The 26,494-nt window shown below is 37.5% G+C and overlaps 1 protein-coding gene across 4 annotated transcripts in view; it reads right to left on the reverse strand.

Moving 5' to 3' along the window:
• grik4 (glutamate receptor, ionotropic, kainate 4) overlaps positions 1 to 26,494 on the reverse strand; it is a 382,863-nt gene that overhangs the window by 138,866 nt on the left and 217,503 nt on the right. For all 4 annotated transcript variants that reach the window (XM_023961355.2, XM_023961354.2, XM_078930071.1 and 1 more), the window contains one exon: positions 19,300 to 19,397. In XM_023961355.2, coding sequence (XP_023817123.1) covers positions 19,300 to 19,397 — 98 coding nt within the window. The remainder of the gene's footprint in view (positions 1 to 19,299; positions 19,398 to 26,494) is intronic.

The following is a 26,494-nucleotide window of genomic DNA, read 5'->3' on the forward strand; positions in this document are numbered from 1 at the left end:
CATGGCAGATTGCTTGTCTCTGTGGCTCCCAGTGCCCATACAGTTCTTTCGACCCCCGCACCCGGATCTCCTCGATTGGTTTTCAATCCCTGCCCATCAGAGTGTAATAAAGTCCCTGGGTGTGGATGGATGGTGAAGCAGCCGCAGCCACTTGTTCCCAAAATGTCGGCAGGAAGAATAAAGCCCACGGCAGAAATCAGCCCCCCCAATCAGGTGCATCCTCATCACCCCTGTTTCATTTGTACAATTTCTCACCATCCCTGTTTCATTCCAGCTGCCTGTCTGCTTTGATTCCTTTTGTCCCTTTTTACCGGCACTGTCCTTCTCGACAGCACCGCAGACCGGGGCCTGCAGTAAATCTCACCATAGAATCCCAACACTTAGTTGAACCTTACAAGCACAGCTAGTTTACTAGCTATAAATGTCAACAAACGCACTTAAAAATCACAAGTACAGAGACATCCGCTCATTCGCTTTAACCTGTGAGATGTTATTATAAACACTGGCATCTTAAAAAAAACTACCTAATTTTCCGCACTATAAGAAACACTGTTTTGTTTTCCAAAAAAAAATAGTGGACCAAATTGGATTAATTTTGGTTTTGTGTACTTATGTTGAAACGATTTTGAGAGGCACATGGTGCTCTGTCAAAATGTCAGTTTGTTATTTTAAGTGTTGCAAAATAGGTTGGATGTGATTGTAGATACACCAACGGGGCTAACTATAGATGCGATTCTGTAGCGTAATTAAAAATAAGTCATAACCGTAAATGCTTTTTCATTTCCAAAATGAAGCTGCATTTTTTGACTCAAGAAGAAAATGAAAAAGCAATCCGCCAAAATGCTTTTTCATTTTCTACTTCAACACTACTTTTTCTGTCACTTAATTAAAATGAGAGAGAAAATGGTATTTGACATTTTCCTACTTAAAAACCGCTAATTCTGTGACATAATTAAAACGAAAATGCAAAGAGGGAATTGCATTTTGAAAATTAAAAAGCATTTCTGTTAATCCATTATAATTGTCAAATTAGACATTTCTAAATGAATTTTGCTACACATTTACCAGAGAACTTTTTGAAAATGAAATGTCAAATACCATTTTCTTTATCATTTTAATTAAGTGACAGAATAAACAGTGTTGAAGAAGAAAATGAAAAAGCATTTTTGCGGATTGCTTTTTCATTTTAAATTTGAGTCAAAAAATGCAGCTTTATTTTGAAAATGAAAAAGCATTTATGGTTTTGACTTTTATTTTTAATTATGCTAGAGAATCGCTTCCATAGCTAACATGTCGCAGTGTTACTAACAAGGCTGGGAGTTAGAATAGTCAGGGGCGGAGCTACAGGTGCAAGCCTCAAAAGCTTTGCTCCACACTTGCCCCTTCAATTTCTGAGTCAATATTAGTATCATTATTGACAAAGACTAATAAATCATTAATACAAGCTTCTTTAAGCATTGAAAAAATAACAAAAACAACATTTTATAAAGAAATAAAACAAAAATAATTATAAAACTGTTAGAAATATGCATATTTGATCATTTAATCTATAATGTCCTTGCACTCTTTTATTTTTCCACCCTTCAAAGTCTGTCTCCGCCCCTGAGTATAGTCACAATAGCATTTGTTTTAATGGGATCAGTCTTTTTGATTACGTGTTGCAAACACGGTTGAGAGATACAGATTTTGTAAATATGCTAACACGCCTAATGTGCCTAATAAGTAGCTTAATGGGCCTTAGTTCAGTACTCTTGATATATGACAAAAATTCAAAAATAGACTATTCATTGACGCTGCCACTCATAATCCAGTGCGCCCTACAGTGTGGAAAATACAGCATTTGTTTTTCAGTCAAAATTCGTCATCTAAGTTTACCAAATTAGGTCAAAACTATTAGAAAATATCCAAATAAAGCTTTCATTTATCTTTTTGTGTACCTTTAACAGAAATGTTAACATTTTTTGAAGGGATAAACATTTGTGTTAGAAGAGTGTCAATTGTTACTGTTCATTGAAAAATTCAGGGACTTTATCATTTATGTGGATAAATGCATTAGGATTTAACTGAAACAAAGGTTGTGCATCTCAAACTGGTGTCAATCACATCTAATAGATGATCGATTAAAGTTCCCCCCAAAAAGCCTGAAGCAGATTGTGTAAATGTGAAGTTGCTGCACTAAGTTGATGTCCCACTACAGTATGTGTTCATTAAATTTGGTCAATTGTTTCAGTGTTTCAATTGTTTCAGTGCGGTTTTTTCTCAGCTCCTCACCAGTTTGTACTCGTTGCAGTGCCCACAGCCGCACACTTTAAAACTTGTATCATGACATTATATTTTGTTTTTACATTATTAAACATTTCGAGATTATAGTCATAAACTAGAAAAAAAAAAAAAATCACCGTCACTAGGAAGAAAAATGAACCCCAGCATCTTGTAATTTTGAATGCTTGGCTGCTTCATTAAGCTTCATTAGAATCAATATGTCTCTGTAAAAATGTTTGCCAGCTTGGAAAGCATGTTAATAAATGGTGAATTAGTGTTTTAATAACGCAAGGCTTAGCGTTTGCTTGATAAAGCTGGTTAATCAAGTGGATTCAATAGTTATTGCTATCCCGAGAACAAGCTGCGTCTTTGTGGTATGTTGGGAGCTTTGGTTTGGTTGACCATTAAACTAACAGCACCCATTTCTGCAGGCCAGCAGAACTTAATGTCTATTAGATGCTAAAAAAGGATAATTAAATTGGAGAGATTTTTTTTATTCTTTTAAAATGTGGATAAAGGTGCAGGTAGAACACAAATACTCATTGTTGAACCTTCTTGGTGTTTTGGGTGTCTCTCTCTAAGGATCATCCATGATTGAAAAGGAATGAGGCCTGCCTGCACCCTTACACTGACCGACCTGTGTTTGTGACGCAGGATGGTTATTACAGACAAGAGAAAAGAGGAAAGTGGATTTGCGGATTGTTTTAGGTTGGAGTGGAATGTTATTTATCACGTGGCCCCCCACAAATATATGAAAGCATGTTTTTTTAAAGCCTTTTGATAGGTTGAACACTCAAGCATATGTGACTGCTGTATACCTCCACAGAAATGATCATTTTTTTATAATGTTTTTGGTTCTTTTGTTTGATCAAGCAAGCCAATGTAGCTTGTTTTTGATTTTGTATATTTACAATCATTCAATTCTTCCAGTAAACTATAAGCCTTAGTTATTTTTTATCAACAGTTTAGAGACTAAGCATGTCCAAACTGTGGCCTGGGGGCTAAATGTAGCCCACAGCCTATTTGAATCCAATTAATAAAGGAGCAGAAAACATAACTGTAAAAAAAAAAAAAAAAAAAGCTTTATATCTCATCAGAAAACAGCTGTAACACTGCAGCTGCCAATCTCACTAAATACCTTCAGAGTGTGCTCCCCTTGCAAAAGTTTCTACATGAAGTTTCACAATTATTTTCAAACTTTTATTTTGTTTTATGTTAAAGGTACACAATATGCCGTATATGTTAAGTATTCTTCAGCGAACCTTTGATATATTTGATGCAACAAATTGAAGTTCAGAAACAAGAACAAAATTTAAAAATGAGTTTGACTAAAATAGCCTCACAGGTTTTGCACATTGATGGTTTAGTATTAAAATATACTTCTTATGCACTCATGCATCTTCAGATGTAGTACTTTTGTACTGTTTTCCTGTTATTTGTTTTCAATTAAAACTTTATTATTTAGTATTTTTGGCATAATATTTATCTTTTAAAATGAGTTTATGCTGTGTTTTTCCTGTCTTAAATTTTTCTTCTTCGTTTACAGCTCAATACATTTGACATGTAATGAAAGTGAAGAGAACTGTACTCTATTTCTAAGAAATTTATTTTGCATGTTATGGTTTAAGTTAAAACATGTACAGCTGATTTTCAAAACCTTATCTTGCACAATCTGGTGCTCCTTGTAAGAAGTTTGCACAATCCTGATTTAGACTATGGTCAATTCTGTTTTTTCACCTATCAAACTTGACTGTTATGGAGTTGATGAGATCTGGTCGTAAGTTTATTCTAAATTCAAATTTGTACCTTCCAATTTCTACAGAAATGCCACAAATTAACAATTCTTTTATTGGAAAAAAAGTCTATTTCCTGAAAATTCCCTTTAATCCTGGGCCTGAGCTTCAGCCCTACATGCTTTTTCATGCTCTTTCTGCAATGCCTGATTCCGCTCATGAGCTCTGCTGAGACCTGATACTGAATTACAGCCTTTTGAACCAGGTGTGCTGGAGCTGGAAATCAGTTGTACATGCAGGGCCGTGGGTCCTCAGGACCAGGATTGAGAAGCACTGATTTACAAGGCGTAATTAACTCTTATCACCAAGTAGCAGTGCATTTTTTGTTGATATCACCGTAATAACCAATCTGTGCATGACCAGTAGATGTTTTTTTCACTCTGTACAACATCCGCTAAAGGCCGTGACACTAGTGGTGTGAAACTAGTTAAGCTGGCAGATTGTCAGGAGGGACTAAAAGCTTCTGGTAAACAATTCAGTTCAAGGTATCCTCACTTACAGTAAATATAATTGAATCCTGAGGTGTGTGCGGAAGGACAGACATGTGTCAAGTGGATGGAAAACAAACAAAATAATGTGAAAGGAAAATAGAAAAGGGGGGAAGGACTGAAAAAATTCAAGAGGAACAATCCAATTGGGGGAAAAAAGAAGGTTAAAAACCTAAACGATGTTGGTTAAAAAACTAGACTGAGCAATAACAAAAAGGATGTTTGGTTTTTTGCATGGTAATTAATGCTACTCAAAATCATGCATAAAGGGAAAAAAATTGCGAAACCTTTTAATCATACTGTATTACTAAGGCCTTACTCACAACTACCCTCTCGGGTGATTATGGGATGTCTGCGAGGGAATAATGAGCAAACCAGTACAGGGCACTTCAAGTGGCCTACACGAAAAGTCAAAGTTGTAGACGGCTCATTGAGTCTGTAGCTCAAAATTGTTTATTTGCATTTCTTTCTACAAGCAAGCTGTGGGCGACAGGTTTTAGCGAACACTTAAACAACAGGTAAGGGTAAAGAAGGTGAGATTCAGGCATGTCCTGCCGATTTACCAAATCCTGCACACTTTCTCGCAAAGAGACACTGAGTTGTACTTTCTTGTGCAGCCCAGCTGTAGATTGTCCAACCCTGTCACCCTTTTTTTCAGGCCTGCAAATGACGCGTCAGCTGCTGGCCGTGTCTGTTCAGCCTGACTTGGAAGTGTGCTCTTGTCCGTTTGTATATGTATGTGAGTGTGTCTGCTGCAATATGACAGAGAGGCTGGCAGGCCTTCAGACAGAGGTTTGACAGGCGTTTAATGAGAAAGCTCTCACAGGACACAGGCTTTGCACACACATCTCACACAAAGTGGGCAGAGGAAAATGAACAATCTTTTCTCCGCCTGCAAAAATACCTTAACGCAATTATGACGGCCTTCAAAATATTTACCTTAATTACCCTGAGCCTGCACTCTGAACTGCTTCGATTAAATACCAGACATAAAAAAAAAGAATTGAAAGCGCCCTGTACATTCCAACTACCTCCTAAGCGCCGTTTCCTTCTGAATTATAATTTGTAATTTCAGAAAGGTGGTTTACATCTGACAGAGCATTAGCGAGGAGGCCCAAAACTCATTTCCCTCTGTCCAGTTCAGCAAGCATGAGGATGCCCTGTGTGTTGAGCGGACAAAAACTAAAGTCATGCTGCTACCTGACCACTGGGATTGGAACAGGAGGCGGATGAGAAACGAAGGAAGGGGCAAAAGGGTTTATTTGGTGGTAACATGTGGAGAACAAGTGTAATCAGCCACCACATCTGCCGGCTTGGACACAGAGTGCAGAACCACGCGTTTTTTAATAACAAATAAGTGAATTTTACAGGTCTTGGAACGCTATGTAGCACAGCTGTAGAAACGGTTGTATTTGCTCTGATCATCTGTAGTGTTGAAGTGACTTGTTTACTTTGTTGCACACTGACCTGGCCATCAATTAGCACATAACACATGCCTGACAGCAGCTGTCCTGAGCCGATGTGTCCTTGAAAACACAGATTTCTCCTCCAAGAGGATGGCAGCTGCTCTTTCTGTGAATTGAATTCAAGGCTTTGCGAAAGCCGGGGGACTACTAGTCTATTCACAATCAAACAAATGTATATATATGAATAATTAAAGTGTATATAATGAGTTGTAGAAAATGAGCCAAAAGCAGATTATAGCAAAGTCTGAGGTCTGGATTGAAGCAGCCTTTTGCAAGCCAGGGAATTATGTTGGCCACTGAGCTTTACAGAACAGATGCTGTTGGAGACGTTGTCCATCAGTCAGCAAGTGGAATGAATGCCAAGACTGAGATACCAGAGTGGAGCTGGCTGAGGTTGTGTTGCAGGGTGTCGTCGAATGGAGGAGCACAGGTGGTAGTCTATGACGCCAACCTGATCCCCTTTTGAACCAAGAGGTTTATGGAGGATCGGACAGACCAGCTGTTGGCATTTAGAAAAGGCAAATAAAAATCTCAGGAGAAAAAAAAAAGAGATGAGATGCTGAAGATAAGTGAGGCAGAGCGTCAGTGCCGACCTATCAACAATCTCACCCCCAACTGCCTGCTCGTCCTGCTCTCAGCCCCTACAGCAAGATCTCTATTTGTGCTCGTAATGAGCTTGCATCAGGTCCCTGCGGTCAGAGCAGAGGCAGACCAGTGATAAAGATGAAGTGGGTTGTGCATCCCATGATGCCTTTTAGGAGACTGGAACATTGACCATGAGATCTCTATCTTATTGATCAGCCAGTTCAGGAAAAAAAGTTCCTTTACTCCAGAGAAGCCTGTTCCTGACTGCACTGCTCAACGCTGGAGAACTACTCTTTGTAAAAAATAAAATAAAATAAAAAGTAAATGTTTTAGGACATTGTTAGGATCTGAGTTTTTATTATGAGCAGTTAGTATCAAACAGAATGAATGTGCCAAGCATGCTAAACAAACCTGCTGGAATCCTTAGCAGTTATTTAGAACTTAATGCAGTCAACCTGTGTTAATTACAAGGACGAAAAGAAAAAAATTGTAGTACTCATAATTTCCCCCAAACGGATTGTTATCGGAGAAAAAATGTGTCGTCTTGGATCAAACAGTGGGATAAATCTATTTCTGGAACTTCATCCAGTAAAAATCTTTTTTCCCCCTACAAATGAAAAAAAAAAAGATGCCTAAAGCTTTTAAAACTTTAAAATGCTTATGAAGAGGATTACACTTGATTATTTTAAACCACTTGAGATGACGTGGTTACTTATTTTTCCCCCTTGCCTTTTACTCTAATCAAGTGGATTTCTTACAGAACGTTTAACATTTATGTTTTTTTTTTCTTTGTCCTACACATTAGAAATAACCATATTGTTAACACAAAGTCTACAACGTATTCAAATCTAACTTGTTTTCTTGTTTTTTTTCTGAAATTTAAGACTTTTTTTTTCTTTGTCTCTAAATCTAAACCTTATCTATTTTTATCCCTTGGTTATAATTTTACCTTCTCGTGAGTCAATATTTGATAACTACTTACGTCGCCTGAGGTGTTATTATTTTAAAGTAACACTCTTACTTGAGTCCAACTTTTTGAAACTCTGTCTCCCCTCATTAGTAACAGAGTTGGGTTTTCCTTTTTTTTTCAAACCCTAGAAAACTGTCAGGGCTTACAATTAGAAAAACAAAGTGACAGAGATTTGCAGCAGATTCCTCTGCTCTAACACTCTGATCAGTTTAAATCCATGTTGCTTTCTGCTCACCTGGGACTCGCTCTGTTTTTCCTTGCAGTCATCTCTGCGATTAGATGAAAAGACAGCACTACGAGTGGTAAACGTTCATGTGCTCTAACTGGTTGTGCTATTTTGGTCTCAACAAGATCAAGAATATTTTTAGAAAAAAGATTAGCGAAGGTTAAAAGAGGTGAGAGCGGCAATATTCTAATTATGACAAGTGAGAGACAAAAGAAGCACCTTTGTCTGTTGGCAGGCAGACTAAACAGAGGGATCCTGTGTGAGCAGGTTTAAACAGAAGGTTTCAAATCCTCTGATCTAATCTGCAAACAGATGTGCATAACTCTGTGCTATCAGCATGAAAGCCTCAAATTATTTTCTTGTGATCAATTTTTCATATTTTGAATGAAATTATCACTTCATTTTTGCATCAATCTTGTCACTTTGTGCCTTAAGTTGCTGTGATTTATGCTAAACAAACGGCTTGTGGGGAAAATTTTCTGCATCACGCTTTGCATCATTTTGATAAAATATGAATTATGACAAGAAATCTGTGTTTCATTTACTGCAAAATGCGCTGCGAAATGCATCAGGTCAAAAGCTCCTGTAATTATGCTTTATTCTTTTAGTGAAACTGTGTACAATACATCCAAACAGGGATGTTATCACAAACAGTCCAGTTTTTATCTGCCGGACAGGTTCAGTATTTAGCATGAAACATCACTTAAAGACAAAGGAAATCAAATTTTTTTCATGTGTGATGACACATATAATAGAGAATTTATTTGTGGGCTTGGCAGCACTAAATTTCATGATCTGATCGGACCTCCTTTTGTGTTAAATTTGAGAAAGTCTGTTGTTACTTAACAGCTTCTGTTGGTTTGCAAACAAAGTGGATCACACAAACCAGGTCCTTCCAACATTTCCTTCATTTCTGAACTGGACCTAAATATTAACCTTCATCACATGTTAATGCAGAAACCTAGTTTTGCCACTGCAATCAGAAGTGGAGGTTTAGATGACCAACATGCAGAATACTTGCTAAAGGATTACAAATACAAAATAAAGTTAAAAAGATCTGAAACAAAAAAATGGAAAATTATATAGAATAGGACTCAGACAGTTACAATTAAAACTTGAAAAACATGAGAAAAATAAAATGGGGGTAACACAATGAGCCTGTTAACAGAACTTGCCCTAAACACAAAACCATGCATATAGCTTCTAAAGCACAAAAAAAAACCAAGCTTTAAAGGAACCAATTTGCTCAATACTTGTTAGTTTAGATCATAGATGTTCTGACATTATTCTTTAGAAACTCCTAGAAAAAAAATTCTCTGCAGAATATCATGACATGTTCAGACAGCTGGAGACATAAAAAAGGGCCATGATTCTGCTGCCACCATGCATTAAATCTAGAAGAACAAGTGGACAGGTCCTGAGTTTGAAAAAGTCCCCCTAAAGAACCACAATCTCTGGATGGAGTAAACAATAAATTACCTTTTTGAGGTTTATAAGGACTTTTTTCTGAGAAATTTTACTGTCTTTAATACCATTTTATGCCCTTTAGAAAAAAAATAAACCTAAAGGCACATCATCATATTAGAAAAAGACTGAAGATTTTGTTACACAACTTTGGAAAAGAAAAAGCAAGACTGAGGGGTTTACAGACTTTGATCGTTTAATAGAAATGTGTTTGGGTTATTTTCTTTTTTCAAAAACAAACACTATTATAATAATTTTGTGTAATTTTTAAACGAAAATCATCCCTTTGCATAACGTTAGTGAAACTGATAACAATTAGCATCATCTTTGCAAAATTCCTCCAATCCCAGAAAAGAAGGAACAACAAATTTCCAAGTGATATTCTGGTAAATCCAATGCCATAAAAGCTTTAAGTACACAAATTCTGTATCCCGATAGATAATATCTAAAGTCTACTAAAGGGGACAACAGCTATTTAAGTGCAGTATATAGTGACTGCTCATTAAGTAGCACTAAAGATTTACACTCTAATTTGAAGGAAATAGAAAAGCTCTTTAGGAGTCCAGTGAGGGAAATAAATGTGAGAACTATGATGCCGCCCCAGTTTTGAACTAAGCCGAGCACCTGCCGCTAAACCATTTTGACTTCCACTTCTGAGTCTAAAATGTAATGTGTAAAATTCACCCACACATATACACAAACACACAACTGCGAATAGCGACCAAATCTTAATGGAAATCTTTGCTGGGTTTCTTCCTGTGTTTCCATGCATGAGTGTGGTTAACTCTTAAGCTCACAAAGGTGAACGTGTCTCATTTTAAATGTAAATGAATTCAAGAGAAGGTGCAAAAAACTGTGAAAACGTTTGAAAAAGACAATAAAATTAAACATATAACTAAAATAATTACTTAAATTCAGTTCCAGTATTATCACTACGTAGCTCTGAGCAAACTGCAGCTTCAGTTTTTCACTCCACACTATGTACACTTGTCTGACGTGGCTCCTCTGCCGGGCACGCTGCATCGCAGAAAACACAGATCTGCTCCTCCATCAAACTGAAGGTTGAGGCTGAAACAACCTCTGGCAATAGCTATGGAATCTCAGGTCTTCTGGGATGTTCGCATTTATATTGCAGGAGTTGTAATGTGGCTGCCAAAACAACATCAGCTGCAGTAAATGAAAAAAACAAAACAACTTAATAAATGGTAGTTTTAAAAGCACGTTACTCAGAGAGGTTGCGGGATCGGGCAGCATAAGACTAAGCAAAACGGCACTAATGTGAATCCTAACCTACAGATTTATTGTAAAATCAATATGGAGGAATTAGGGAGAGGCGAAGAAAGAGGAGCAACTGACATCAGAGAACTACCTCCCCCACTGTTACTATTGCTTTTCTTAAGAGCCAGGGAGCTACTTATTTGTAGCTGATATCAGCGGGAGAGTTAGGAGGAAGGAATATGGGAGAAAATGGGAAGTTGGAGGGATTTAAAATAAAAAGAGGAAAAGAGTAATAGGAAATAGGCCAGAAAAAAAAAAGAAATAAGAAGGAACAAATTAAATTTAAGAGAATGGCGACAGACACAGCTCTGTGTCTGTTAATGTAAAATAGAAGACAGATTAGTGAATAATCAACGTCAAGACTTTCATTATCTGATTTATGAAATTGAAAGCAGTTGACCTTTTACAGAATCCAAACTCTAAACAATCAAGAAACAAGGCTGATATCACTGCTTGGAGATAATAAGTAAGCTGTCTTCATGAAAAGTAGCAGACAAATTCCTATGAAGACTGAAATGTCATTAAATAAAAAAGATTAATGTGTTGTGTATGAGAAAAATAGATGCCATCCTGTTCATGCAGAAAATGGGATTTTGGATTCCCAGACTCGCCGCCAAGAGATTCTTGTTGGAACGTTCTGTTTGTTTTTGAAGGCAGCTCAGGAAAAGTTGAGGCAATTAAAAACTTAGGAGAAAGCATTAAAGAAAACCTAAAATGTGTTGGTGATTTTCACCAATCTGACAAGGGATTCTGCTGTGACAGGTGCTGTTCATATATAAATAACATTCATTGTTGTTGTTCACCTTTCAGCATATCCCATCACAGCGAATCAGCTTTCACTGATTCACAAAATTGGGTCTGGCAGAGATATTTACACCAAAAGTCTTTTCTGACACAACCCTCTATTTATCCGGGCAAGGGACTGGCACAGGGAAACTCAGGCTAGGGCCCCCTTGTGGCTATATAGTTAGGCAGTAATGTGAACGGTCATGTCTAAAGACCCTCATTGGATGAAGATCATTCCAGTCCCCCCTGGGAAACAAACCTTAGTTTCCCATGTGCCAGTTCAACGGCTGAGCCATCCAGCCCTTATTTAAATTACAGTGATTAATCAGTCAACTAATACATACATACACACATTTACTGTGAGTGTGTATATATATATATATATATATATATATATATATATATATATACATATTTTTTTATATTTTTTTGTTTTTTTTATAAAGGTGAATTCAATAATGATTTTTGCACTTGTAGAACTTGGCAACATAAGAATAAGGGATGTGGTCTGCTGGTTTTGCTGTGAGCCATTGCAGTGGAGTATCTTAAGGAGGACTTCAGGGGGAAGAAAGAGTGTTCGAGCAATCTCTGGGCAGCAAGGATTTGCTGGGTTAACTTGTCCACACTTCATGTGACAAAAAGCTGTTCCAGACTTTAGTGTGGTGCAAACACACCCATTTTTAATCGCTCAGGACACACACTTGCACACACTGCTGGGTCAGAATCTGAAAGTGGGACTGCTAATCACTGAATAGACACTAATGTGGCACCCTAAGGTTTGAATGAGTAAACTACTTCACAATTATGATACAACTGAATCAACGGAGCTGCAAAATATTTTTTTTCTCTGGGAAATCTCCAGTTATCATCTGCTGTGATAATGTTTTAAGATTTCCTCCCAAAAATATTCACAAGCAATCAGCTGTGGCGGCTGGGGTTTTCTCTCATGGTGTCAGCAGTCGTTCCTCTCTGGCTGTGTGCAGTAATCCCACTTCATTTCCTCCTAATAAAGCAATCATAGCAAATATGCCCGACTCCCAAAGTGTTTTGGAAGCAGAGTTAGATTAATAAATAGGGAGAAAAATATTTGTTTTAAAGACCTGGAATTAGTTTTTAGCAGCACTTTCGCTGGTGTAGTGATGAAAAAGCGCAACCAATCCATATTTTAGTATCCCCACTTAGATTAAATTACATTTTCAAATAAAATTGACACTATTAAAACATTGTTTAGTTTTACTGACCTTTTTTGGCCATTTTCATTTACACAGGAGGAATATTTCCTTTCTGTGGAGCTTGAGCGTTTCCAGCGACCCCTAACCTTCATCTAGTCTGCTTTCTTATTTGTTTGCAGACTTCGGAAACACCATCCCCAAATGCAGCTGTGCAATCTGTCTGTACCCCTACAAGCTGATGGTTTTATTCAACCAAACCAATCTCCAGAAATCAGATATTATATTAATATTCATGAATATTTGACACATGTGAAGTCTACTTGGGGATGCTGAACACTCCATCCTTTGGGAGGGATGAAAGAAAATGAGATAACGTGAAAGTGTGATCATCAACACTGGAAACATTTCATTTGATATCTTCCAACAAGAGAGTCTCAGGACGCGATAAGGAATGTTAATAGCTTGAGATTCAGAGTTTCAAGATTCGGAGATCCAACATCTAAACCAGGCAACATACGAGAAGCACCAGGAGCCATTTATCCAAAGCCCAAACTAATGCTTCCTATTAGAGGATATTAGAATGCCCTTGTCTGAAATCTAGAGTCCGAGGTTTGCTCACCGCAGTGTGTGAGATGGATTCAGCCTACTGAACACACTCAGCCCTTTCACTGCATTGGCAGAGATTTCTATTAGTCCCTATTAGTGTGAAACCCAGATGGACTCGGTCCCTGTCTGTCTCCTCAGTGGAAATGGCCTCAGCAGCAGCAAGCAGCAGCAGCAGAGCCCAGACAGTGATTTATAGAGACCAGAAAATGATGTGCTGATCACCTAGTGGGGTCTGTCAGCTGCAATATTGCTGCTGCTGTCTCAGGCAACGAGGCGTTGTGATGCCGGCATCTGTGGCCTTTTTCGCTCACAGTGAGAGATTAGGAGGTCAGATTCAGGTATGCACAGCAGTGGGTAATGACACACAGATGCACTCGTTCTCTTCAGAGGCTGCATTCAAGGTGACATGTTTTCACAATTAATAAAGAAAGAATTAGTCACTTGTGGAAACCAGTTATGGATCTGGTAACTGCTTCCTGTTAGGCATTCTCTGAACTTTCAGTGTTTATTTGAAGACACGCTCTGTATGAATTAGAATGTATTGTAGGCTTCATTAGGCATGAGGATTCTGTCTGAACATCTTTGAAGTCCTGGACGTCATGACTTTCATGCAGACGAAAAAAAATTATTTAACCCTTTAACACCGGAGCTTTGGCTCCAGTGTTGACATTCTTTTATTACCCTATCTCTTCAACTGATGACGCAATTAAAGCAATTCCAGTGGATTCTGCAGTAAAAAAATTACGCTTTGAGCTGATATGCAGCACTTTACAGTAGTAAAGGGCTTGCACCATCAAGCTACATCAGTGAAGTCTTTAGTAGAGAAAAAGGATATTATGTAGCTCTTTACATTAGTACTATGTTGTACATCAGCATAAAGCTGGAATAAAAGCCGTATTTTTCCACATCAGAATCAGCTGATTCACGTGGATCATGTAAACGGTTGAAGAATGACAGTACGTCAAAGAGCGTTTGTTTTTTAGGTGTTGCCGGCAACATTTTCCGTGTCATGCTGCGTTGATACAGAACGTGATTCGTGTGTCCAGTTTGCATTACCGGCACAAGTTTTGAGCCTCATTGCTACATGGAAGCATTAACTGTCTATTTTATTTACAATGCATGACAGAAAACAGATGATCAGTAAGTGCGTCTCTAAGTCTGGGTTGATGACATTATTCAAAGATTCTTCCAGTACGGTTCACCATCTACTGCAGGAGCTGCATCTGAATGACGGCTGCTTTCAGCTGTACCTTTATGTCTTTGTGACCCAGTCTACTGACTAGTTCTCTTGAATTAGTCCAAGGAGAGAAAAAATAAATATTAGATTAAAGAGGCCCTTTTTAGTATTGTCAAAATAGAAAAAAAATATATCACAAAGATCAGAAGGAGAACGATTAGATTTTCCTCCATTTTAGTTTTAGACACAACGCACTGATTGCATCAACAACGGGTCAACCCCGAGCCCCTGAATGGTTGATGCAACGGGTCTTCTATGCCAATGTTCAGATATTTGAACTCTTGACGTGCCGCAATGCGCAAATTAATTCGTAACGGCCAAAACACACCGATGTGAGAGCAATGTGCCATACCCTACACTCAAATTATCCTGCAGGACCTCTAATCGCTTCTGTACATTGATTTAACATTGAAAATGGACACTCATGATGCGTGAATCACTTTTCAGTGGACGCACCTTAAAAGGGTTAAACAGAGAGGCTTCTTCTCTCATTGCACAATAATGGGGTTTGTACTGCTGCTTCTCTCATCCTGAACGGTCCACAGAGGTGTGCTGCAGATCATTTGCAAGCCTGGCATAGAACGCAGCTTTACGTTATTTCCCAAATGGGTTGTTGGTTTGTCTGTTGTGCTATTGGATGAGCTAGTTTTTTAGAACAAGAAATGTGTTGCTCATCTCATAAACGACGATTTTGTCATTTATAGCTGCATCGAGTTGATCCCACTTAGCAGGTGGACCGGCTGTGTGAAATTTTGCATCATGCTAAACCTTCAGCGATTTCTCTTATGATCCAAGATAGACTGGAATTTTACAGGTCCGCCGTGATCGGCAAACAGTTTCACTGAATAATTACTGCTGTGGTGCCAAGGTTATAATGTTTTATTGTTAACACCAGTCAAATAAATCAGCATGCTTGATAGCATCTGTTTTTGAAAAGCAAAACTATATTTCAAAGGCTTGTCTTTCATCTTTAGTGATAATCAATGCAATGTTTCTGCCTGCAAAATTGTTTCATCTTTACTGCGATTACTTTCTGTTATAGGATTTGCGGCACCCTAAAAGTTCTGTGGATACAATGATGTGATCACACTGCAACATTAGTAAGCATATTTAATAATAATATAATATTTTGCTGGTGGAGATCATCATTCATGTTGCCCTATTAGGGTAATCGGGACTAGAACAGGCCCATCTCGTATTGCTCAAAAAGCAGGCAAAAGTACACTAAACTCCAACAATCAGCAGCCTCAAATGACGGACCTAATCATTGTCTACATGTGATGTCAAATTCAAATCTACACTCACCTGAGTTTGAATGAAAAATTTGCTGCTCTATAAATTGAAACCATTGATGGTTTATGAGAATGGGACTGAGTGACCCCTCCCACCTCACATTACAAAAAGGAAGTACCTGCTGGTTCCAAGAAGCCAAAATCCCGTAGACTTCTATTGAGAGCTATTGGTCAGTCATTCTATTTATCAGAATAACCATTCTTAAACTAACACCTTTTTTAAAAAGTTCTTACCAATCCTCATTTCTTTTTCATGATTTTTTTCTTTAGTGCAAATTCTTCAAGTTATGAACTGGTCAATTGGCTGCCTCTATAAAAGACTGTGGTGCTTGTTGGCCTCCACAAAGAACGTTTGAATTGTTTGATTGACAGATTCTTCCGAGTGTGGACTTCAAACAAGCACACTCTTGAGTTTAAAGAGTGATTGCCATAGAAACGATGACTCAGACCAATTCAGACCAGTCATTGCTTACTGACATCATCTGACTCCGACATGGCAGTATGCGTATTGCGAAAAAAAGAATCGACATAATTTTGTTGGACCTGGAAGTAAGTAATTTTCTATGAATGACATCACACTCACTTCACTTTTCATACAGTCAAAGGTTGAAGCAGGATTTCAACTTATTAGACAGTACTTTTTAAATGACATTGGTAGACTTTTAATTATTAAATTAAGCACTTTTACTGAACTTTAAGTTTGAAGCAGTTACTGGCCAGATTTGGTCTGCTGATTTAAAGTGGATCAGATCTGAGTGAGACTGAATTGAATTGAACATGAGTTTGAACCAACATCAAATTCAACTGAATTTGGAAAAAAAAAAATAGCTCAGTTTTTGAGCAAGCATACCTTGAGTTTTGAGCTATGACTTCGAAGTAAATATTAGAGATAGGTTTGAAGTACGTTTAATTGACTTGGATTGCCTTTGAAAAGGAACAGATGGGATTTGATAGGATAGAATGATATAAATAAAAACTGACCACATTTATAAAATTACAACTATAAAAATGAGTTTGTCACAACAGCTAAAAAGCCTTTAGAGTTTTTTTTGTTTTGTTTTTCAAAAAATGGATAAAATGTAATTTTAAAAATGTTAAACTAGGTAAAAAGGTGTACTAGAGGTTCACCATCTTTGCATTTGGTGCACCACCAACAGAAAAAGGCTATTTCTACAACAACTTGGCTTACATCGAAATGTGAAAAACAATGAGAATTGTAACAAGAATAAACCCAGACATGTGCAAAGGGGACAATAATATTTTAGTATGAGAGGCTTTTGCTACCTGCCCCTAAAATAGCAATAAGTACAGGACAATAGACTGCCCCCCCACCTCTAAAATAACACCTACTGGAAATATACTGTTACATACAAGGATATCTAAATACAGTATGATGTTCCAGACTATAAGATGGATGAGTTCTTAAATTATTTTTCCATCAGACACTGGTTTGTTTTTGTTAAACGTACCGACATGTTTCGGTGGAATACCTTCAGCCTTCGTCAGGGTCGTCATCAGGTGGTAGTGTGTTAAAAACAGATGATTTTTAAAAACGTCACAAACTACCTGATGATAACCCTGACGAAGGCGAAAGGTATTCCACAGAAACATGTCGGTAGGTTTAAAAAAACAAACCAATGTTTGATAGAAAAATAATTTAAGTACTCAGCATGCATTTATAGACACAATGAACTTTATTGAATCATATAAGATAGATGCTGTATTCAAGACAACCAGCTCAGTGAAGAACTCTTTTCACGTGTCACATAGCATGTTTGTTCTCGTCATTTTGCTTGGGTCACAATAACTGTTCATAGCCCCAATACTGAATACAGCTCTCAATTCAGCCTATTGAAAATCACCACTTAATCAAGTGTTACACAAGAAAAAAACACAAAGATTAACTCACTACGACATCGTATGATCTTATAATCCCTCCGCTTTCTGCCACAAAAGCCTAAGATTGGCTCAGCTTCCAAGTATTTTGTCAATGCAGATAATTACTCTATCCTGTCACAATAAGAAGGAATATATAAGGATGAAATCTAACACATCATTCCCTCGTCTGGATTGGATTAATAGACTAACAACTCAAAAATGTGAAATCCCCTGTGACTGGCTCGTTAATATGCATACAGTAGTTATCTCAGTCAGTGTTTCAAAGCAGTTGCTCCCACAAGTCGTCTCCACCAGAGGTTTTTATCAGCAGGGAGTCGCGGTCTGTCTTTGGTGGTGGCAGAGTGATGTCTCATTAGAACAACCGGCTGTACTGTGGCAGAGGACATTAGAGAGACTCAGATGGATATGGGATGTCTGCTAGTGTTGCAATCATTCTGATCAGATTTGTGAAGGCAAAAGGGCGGCCTTAATAGGCCAAAAATAAATATGAAAAGTGGCGTGCAACATGGCGCTGGTGAGAACTGAAAGACTGGTAAAGAAGACGCCAACTAACATTTTTAAAAATGCATGTTTGATAACCGAGTATTGGTTTAAAATGTTTCTGAAAGTGAATGGGTTTATACTGATTATGAAGAAAAAAAAGTGATTCATTTGGGATTGAATCAAGAATGAAGGCAAAGCTTCCACTATAGTGACTCCAGTTGTTTCCTATTCTGTTTGTAAGAAAGTGCCACCTCAGCAGAGGTGATGTTTTCATTACTGCCTGCTTGTCGGGAGGATCATTGAATAACTAGGAAGCTGAATCACACAATGGGTGGTTTTGATTGCAGATGCGCACATCAAAGCAAAAATGGAAAATTGGCTTTGGCACAGATCTGCCCTCTCCAAACGGTACTGTAGTTAATTATTCATTTAAAGCCAGTTCATAGTCTTGTACAGCTCAGAAGCACTCGGGCTCCTACGAGCTGAAGACAAGATACACAATTTCCCAGAAAATTAGAAACCTATTCGGCATCAGTCGAAAAAAGATTTGCTGGAGTGTAGTTTAGTGGCCACACAAAGTCTGGAAGCAATTTTATTTTTCAGTTTTATGATCAGTAAATGAAATGAGATCCAAAAACAGGAAACCGTTTGCTTGGAAATCAGAAATGAATAAACAAACATATTTTTTATTTATTTCAAAATCAATATATATATATATATATATATATATATATATATATATTTTTTTTTATTTCAAAAATATGTAAAGTAAAAAGAAGAAAAAAGAACTAAAGAACTATTACATGCTATTATTTATGTTTTGAGTTTTTTATGCATTTTCTTTTTCTTAAAAACCTTCATCCCCTTATTTTTTTTTTCAAAATAATAATTTTTAAAAAATGACTGTTTTAAACAGTTTAAAGACTCCCTCCCATGAAAACCGTGGTTTTACCATGTTCTTGTTGCATTTTTCTGAATATGGAGGACATATTTATTTATTTTTACATAATTAAAAATCAGTCTTAAATTCGCTTTTCTGAATATTTCTCAATCACTGTTAATCAGGAGCAGAAGAAAAAAATGCCAGACAGAGAGCACTCAGCAACAGGGAGGGGAAAGGGGAATATCTTATAGGACAAAACAGGTTTTTTATTTTCCCTAAAAGCAGCAAAATCATAATTAAAAGACCACAGGGAAAACTTTGAAAATAGATCAAAAGATGATCGGAGTGGATCTGTAATTTGTAAGTGGGCTAACAAACACATGGAAGCCGGGAGGTTGCAGAAACTCACCTCCTTTTCTCCACATATATTGCTGATGATGGAGTTGGACGCTGGACTGGCAGACGGACCAAGAACTGCCACCACCCCTTTAGACATGATCTGGCACACTGAGAAGCAAACAGAGGGCGGAGAGGACAATAGAATGAGACTATGTGAGCCTGCCAAAAGTAGGCACAAAAACATTTCGAATAACTGTCTGTGGCCAGCTGTTAAACCGACAGAGTCCTCTTTAACTAGGAAAAGGAAGGTAGTGTGGTAGAAAATTAGTCAGAGGATTGATCAACTGCTTCAGAGCTTAACTAGTGGTAATTTAAGATTAATAGTAAGACACATTCAAACACAGGGGACACAATATGAGAAAAAGAGACAAAGTCACAGGATGACAGGCACTGAGAAAAGTCAGGAGACAGAAATAGAGATATCTTGAGGCTTAAAACTTCAAATCCGGCATTTGAAATATTTGCACATGAATAGGATAATATCCTCAAAAGTGACACACGTCTCTTCTTGTTTCTTGAGTTTGACATCTACAAGTACTGATTTTAGGGATTTAAAGTTGAAAACATATCTTTTGACAGTAGCATTTCAGTAGAATTGAGTAGTCTGACTTGTGTACACAAGCTTTCATCCTCCATGCAGAAAAAAAGTGAATGGCTCTTGTGGTGAGTTGATAATCCTTGACTTTAAAACACACACACAAATGTGTGAGGCAGAAAGAGTTACAGTTGTGGGCTGTTGTCTTGTGTGAGTGTACATGTCATTGCAAGTAAGTGTTGGTTACTGGAGCAAATACAGAGCATTAATCAGTCATGCGTGTGAAAAAGGCAAAGCAGAAGCATTTTCAGGCCTGTGCGGTGAAGAGGCGGCGAATCGAATGATTAATAAGTAATCCCCTAGTCACCCATGGGGCCTGTAGGACATGAATACACTACATCTTACAAGAACAACACCATGCAGAGGTCTGCTCACATGCACACTGCATTTACACACACAGCTGCACCTGTCTGCATATCTTCACTGAATTATTTACCTGACTGATCTGACTGCTGCTGGTCATGATGACACTTTCATTTGCTTACTTTCTACACTGTACAGCCTGTTAAATATATCCTGCAGGATTTCAAACAAAATGTTTAGTGCAACATTTAAGTTTTGGCTTCAGAACAAGTGTTGTTTTAAGATAACTTTTGGAGTTATATGGTACCGAGCACTTAAAGGAACATAGAAGTATAAAAAAAAATAAAACAATGTTCTTGTTTCTCATACGCACGAGAAAGTAAGTGGTTATTTGGGGACCAATGACTTTTATTTAGAGTCATTTACCTGAAAATGACATTATGTGAGAAGGTGGCGTTTTTAAAAGCATACTGACCAGGCTTGATAAAGGCTTTCTGAAATCCCTTTTTGTGTCAGTTGTAAAGGTTTTTTTTTTTTTTTTTTATGCCAGCCAGCATTTTTAATTAATGCATCCGAGCAGGAATTTTCTTTTTCTTTCTTTGCCATTGGCAAATCTTACTCTGTGATCCACTTACACAGGAGAAATAATCCACATGGACATTAATAAGAAAGTAAAATGCAGAATTTAATAAATAAAACCGATTCACTGAACATCAGACACACCATGCAGGAATTAACCCAGAAATAAAGAATCAGGAATGCAAGCATTAGTCGTGGAGGGAACATACATATTCAGGGGTGAATTGAAAACCTAATAAGTGAAATTATGAGTACCTTTACAATTAAAAAGGCATATGTACTTTTCATTATGTTTAATGAATGTCTGTTAACTCTGGTTGACTGGCCACACTCCTGCATCCACACGCCCAGACCGCCAGAGTTATCAGCTGAAGTTAATCTGTTGTTAATTAATATGAAGCAGCAATACTTGTAGCAGTATTGAGACTCAAGTATTTTTCTATTACCAGTTGAAATCAGCTTCACTGTCTGATAACCTGATCTTTAAATAGAAGTTTTTTTTTTGTTTTTTAAACCTGCAAGGTTCCAAGAAAATAAAAGTAAGACACTGGTCTTCACTTGATAATTTTATTTTACTGTTAGTGTTTGTTTTTCTAATGTCAAATTATATTAAAAAAATGCTTTCCACTTTATTTATCTTTAAGTGACAGTATGATGAGGAAATGAAACCTTTCTTTACTCAGGGATATTAAAAAACAGATATTAAAAGAATGAATATTTCTATTTTCTAAAAAACTTGTTTTTTTCTTTCTTAAAAAAAATTAAAAAGGTTAGCTAAAATGAAATTATCTAGTCTGATTTTTTTAATTACTTTTTACAAGTGCAATGGTTTCACTCGTTAGAAAGGTTAATTTTGAAAATAGTTACAATTTAGGGCATATTTACCCAACTTTTAAAATCAAGAAACATATGACATAAAACAAACAAAAAAAAAACTTAAAGAACTATTTTAGATCTATAATGGTCCTACATTGACACATTATTCCTAAGAACCTTACTAATTGTCTAACCCCAAAGGCATAGTTTTCGTGTAATTAAAGTTTTTCTTTTTTTTTTAACTGCAAGCTTGAATATTTATCTTATTTTCAGAGAGGTTATTTTTTCCAGTTTTTCTCTCAAGGATGAATAGAAAGTGTCAAATATCAAGGCGGTTTATTACATCTGCACACTGACATTTGCTGCAAATGCTATTAGAGGCCAAAAAGTGACTTAGACAGATTTGGAACAGGGGACCATCTGCCTTAATTTAGCAAAACAATAACTAATAGATCCTTCCATGGAAAAATGTCCATAATAAAAAATACTCTTTTAATCTGATGAATTAAGATTTATAAATTTCAACCAAAGTTACAACCAAAGGTGGCTGTAAGTTCCAGTTTCTGAATATCAACAATGCTAATACAATTTGATTTGCTAACTACATGGGCTCAGGCACAAAGTCGAAACCACTGGTCTGTGCTTCTTAAAACCACCTTAGATTGTGTAGATTGTAATAGAGAAGTGGACCTTTTTATTGTGTAGACACACTTTGCAATGTTCCTGCCACAAAAAAAACAAAACAAAAAATAACAACCACAAACCAGGTTATTGGTCACACAATCACAGATACAACTCATGTGCAATAAAGGCTCACAATCCAAAATTTAGCCTCAACCCAAACATACATCAAAAGCAGTTTTTTTTAAATTATCGATTTGTTTTAATTCAAGACCAGTTAAACAATCTTTTAATTTTTTTTCAGCCAATTTCACAGTTTTTTAAATGAATCTGGCCCTCTTGCTTTTCTTTTTAGTGTATTTTATGGAAAAATCAATCTCCTTAATTTTCATCGCAGCTGTTTTTATTGGTCATGTTCTAAAGATGAATTCTGTGTCGTATTGATGTTGAAAGCTTTTCATTGAAATGAAATAATCGAACCAGTAAACAGAGAGGTGTGAGGTAACCACTAAGGTGCAGTGATCTCGGGATGTGTCAAGTGTGTATGCAATAAAATACCAAAGGGTTATCTTCCTGGTGTCAAAGGTGTGACCTCAAGTGTTGCATTTATCACAGAAAACCACATAATGGGCCATTTAAATAGCCCTTTACTTCATTCTGATTGAATACAGTGAGGAGAGCTTTAGAGTGCACAGAAGTCTCTTTTATCTGCTGAGAAAAAAAAACTAATCAGATCAAATGTTTTTTTTTTATGAAAATGATCAAAGTTTTTGATCTTAAATAGTTTTTAAATGTGAAAATATTTTTGTCTTCCTTACATTCATTGTTGTAATTATAAATGAACGGATCATTCACTTAACATATATTTAAGGAGTTGGGGCAGGGTCTGGCCATATAGAAAGAATCAGCTCTTCCTGCAGGTTCTAGGCCCAAATGATCTCAGGTTCATACTCAAATAGCCGTAAGTCTCTGCAGGAGGCCTTTGAGCTGGCACAGAGAGAGGGGAAAGTATGCTATGGCCTGGACGGACAAGTGAGAGAGAAAAACAGAGGTCCAATGCACAGCCGGGTGTCCTTTGGAAAACCAGGCCTGCAGAACCACCCTAACAACCAGGGACAAAGCGGTGTCCTGACAGCATGCCCCAACTAGACCGGCAGCAATGCGATGCTGACGTAGAGGACAGAAATGACCTCTGAGAATCTTGTGACTTTTGGCTAAACCTGTGTTGGAAAATGCTGGTTTGCCAAGGAGATCTGAATAATCAATCCAGGAAGGCGGGGAGATCATTCCTGGAGTGGGCGGAGCACCGCATTGTTTGTTGTTTTTGTTCCTGTAACTTCAACATGATTTGAGTGAATTATATTGTATGTAAAAAAATGTTGTTTGTTACTTTTAAGTGTTAAACTTTTTCTGTTCATTTAAAGTATTTATGAGATTAATTGACTTTTAATGTTAGATAACTCCTCCCTCTTCAGGCATGTCAATGACGAGCCTCACATTAAATAAAACACCTCAGTGTGCCTCGTAGGGGAGAAGACTATTGGGAGGTCAGGTGCTGTTTGGTTCACTTTTCAATCTTTCTCAGTTGCACACAAGTGTTTTGTTTTTGCAATTTACTTCAAATCTCTAGTAAACTTGGACCAAGTTTCACACCTTTGTCCAGGTGCCTGATATCCATCAAGACATTCACTGGGCTTCTGAATGAGTTCAGGGCTGATATGGACACAGTCATAGTAGGGAGACATTAACTAATTGCCTGTTTTCCCCTTTTTGCCAATGTCTCATTTTTACCTAGAATGCCCTTTTGTGCACAGTCTATTCATTTCCTTCATCACTGCTCCTCTCTTCTTCCTTTCAAAGCTCCAGCTGCTGCTCCATCTGGGCCAGCTGATATTAAGAGCCCTTGCTATAACATGTATCACATCACACACGGGAACTATTGGCCATCATCGACACCTAATAGCTGCCTAAAGCGTGCTGCAATGACCCGAGCATCTTACCTTAGTACTTGCATATTAGAAAGCAGTGCAGACTTTGTGGGAAAGATGTTAGATCATCATCAAGAGCTGGAGAACATTTAATTTCTCCAGGATTCCTTGTGTACTTCTCCAATGTACATTGCATTGCTTGCACTGGTTTAAATACTGCTGATTGCACCTGTTTTCCATTGTGCATTCAGTCTCAGCTAATCACTTTCAAATCCTAAATTAAGAGGATTCTCTATTTATTTGTGTACACATGCCATTTTTTTCCTTCTTTTTTAGGAACTTTAGTAAATCACTCCCCATGTGTCATGAGCAGAAAGAAAATACATATTTTTAAGAATCAAATGGGAATCTTTATGTTCTAGCAAGGATTATTTTTTCCAGGTTAGTGCTCCTCTTGAATAATACGGTCACAAAAAATGTAGGAGTAGTAATTGTGTAGTTTGTTTTCATGACGTACAGTGTAAAAGAAGACCAAAAAGAAGAAGCGGGATTAAATTAAGTGCGCTGCGGCTTTTCTGCTCTAAAAGTGCCTCAAAAAGCTAAGAGTATGGTCACATTTACCGAGATGCCATCGTCCAGTGACCTAAATGCAAGTTTTTCAGAAAAATCGGCAAGAGGCCACGTGATGGAATTTGTCATCGGCAGACGGTAGTAGTATTATTACGTGGTGGCCACAGAGGTTTTAAGAAAAAATTAAAATTTTACAGTGAATAAAAAAACTTTTAAAAATTGGTCAGTGGCGATCCCGGCACATTTGGAGGACTTGACACATGCTGTTGACATGGGCAGGGAGCCCAGCGACGACCAGACCTCAATCTGGCAATCCTGGACACCATGGGCCCTGCATTTAAAAAGGGGGAAGGCACTTGTGATGCACAAAACTCATCATGGCGTTAATAGCACGATAGCAACTTAGAGACCTGCGTCTTGACGAATCACGTTTGATGCTGGGAAGAACACAAAATACAGAACGTTTTGTTTGCTGCACTACTCATCATAGAAAAGCAACACGCCCAAGAGAGGCGAAGAAGAAGTTGTTGGGTGAGGTCGTGGTTGTAACGTAGTGTTGCTCGGACAGCATATAGACAGTTTATTTACTCCCAGGTTACAGGCAGCCAGCGGCACTTAATATCGATGGCCACCTTTCGAAAACATTTACCCATCGTCCAATCCAACAATAGCTGCTGCTGGCCGGTGATCCTGTGGCTGCCCGATTTTGTAATGACATAATTCCTGCCTGACTGCTGCCGTCCATTATCCTGACCACGCCAATTATTTGTTTTCCTCTAATCAGGCGGCGGCAGCTAATCTTGAAGATTCTGCAGATGCGTCTCCATTTGCGGCGTGGCAGTTGTATATGCGACTATGGCTAACTCCATGATGCAGTACAATACTAATTAATATCTATATCACATATTTCTAAGCAAATGATCACAATTCCTCAATTTGATTAATGATTATGTTGCACTGTGTGATTAAAACATGCATTAATTAAGGTTAATAGTTGCCCCCATTATATTACGGTAAAGGGGAGTTCTTATGTTAGGAGTTCAAGAGTTTGCCCATAGAGTAAATTGCATTTTGTGATTTGCCCAATCATAACAGTTATGCCATCTGTATAACTATACAGAACTGTACCAGTGCTGGCACAATGTGATGTTTTTGAGATATATTGCTACAGAGCTAGGTTCTGTGTTTGGCCAGTACTAGTTTATTGTATGGGTTAATAGTACAGGGTTAGGCGAATGCATCAGTAGCTGATGGCGGCAGAAAAAGAGCAGTCAGTACGTGATAAGCAAGACTGCAGAGTATGTGACCAAATGCGCTCGTATGACTTTATTCTTGCATATTTTGGATCTTCTTCAAAAATTAAATATGTTGGAAGGAGAGCGAGTTGGCCGATCATTCTTAGTCGTGTAACAATTACACTTCTTTTTTTTAAGTGCAAATCTTTCAGTACTAACAAGACCAAATTTGCAGCCATGTCACACTGAATATTTCTTATGGGAAACATTTAATTAAAAGAAAAGATGTTTTTTTTTTCCACCTCAAAAAGCATTACTTCCATGAAAGTTCAAAATGTATTAGAAAGATAAAATTCAGCCTTGCTGATAAAAAAAACCTCTTTGACTCCAACAGGTATTAAAAAAAGATGGGGAAAAAAACTCCTCTCATGTTCTTGCACAATACCTGTCATTTCCTTTCATTTTGTCAACAATGCATTTCACAAGACAGTGAGAGAGAAGACATCAGTGAGGTTTGAAATGACAGGCCTACTTAATAAAAAACAATATGCCTTTTGC

The sequence above is a fragment of the Oryzias latipes genome, chromosome 13, assembly GCF_053564925.1.
Source record: "Oryzias latipes strain Hd-rR chromosome 13, Olatipes_Hd-rR_3.1".
Lineage (NCBI taxonomy): Eukaryota > Metazoa > Chordata > Actinopteri > Beloniformes > Adrianichthyidae > Oryzias > Oryzias latipes.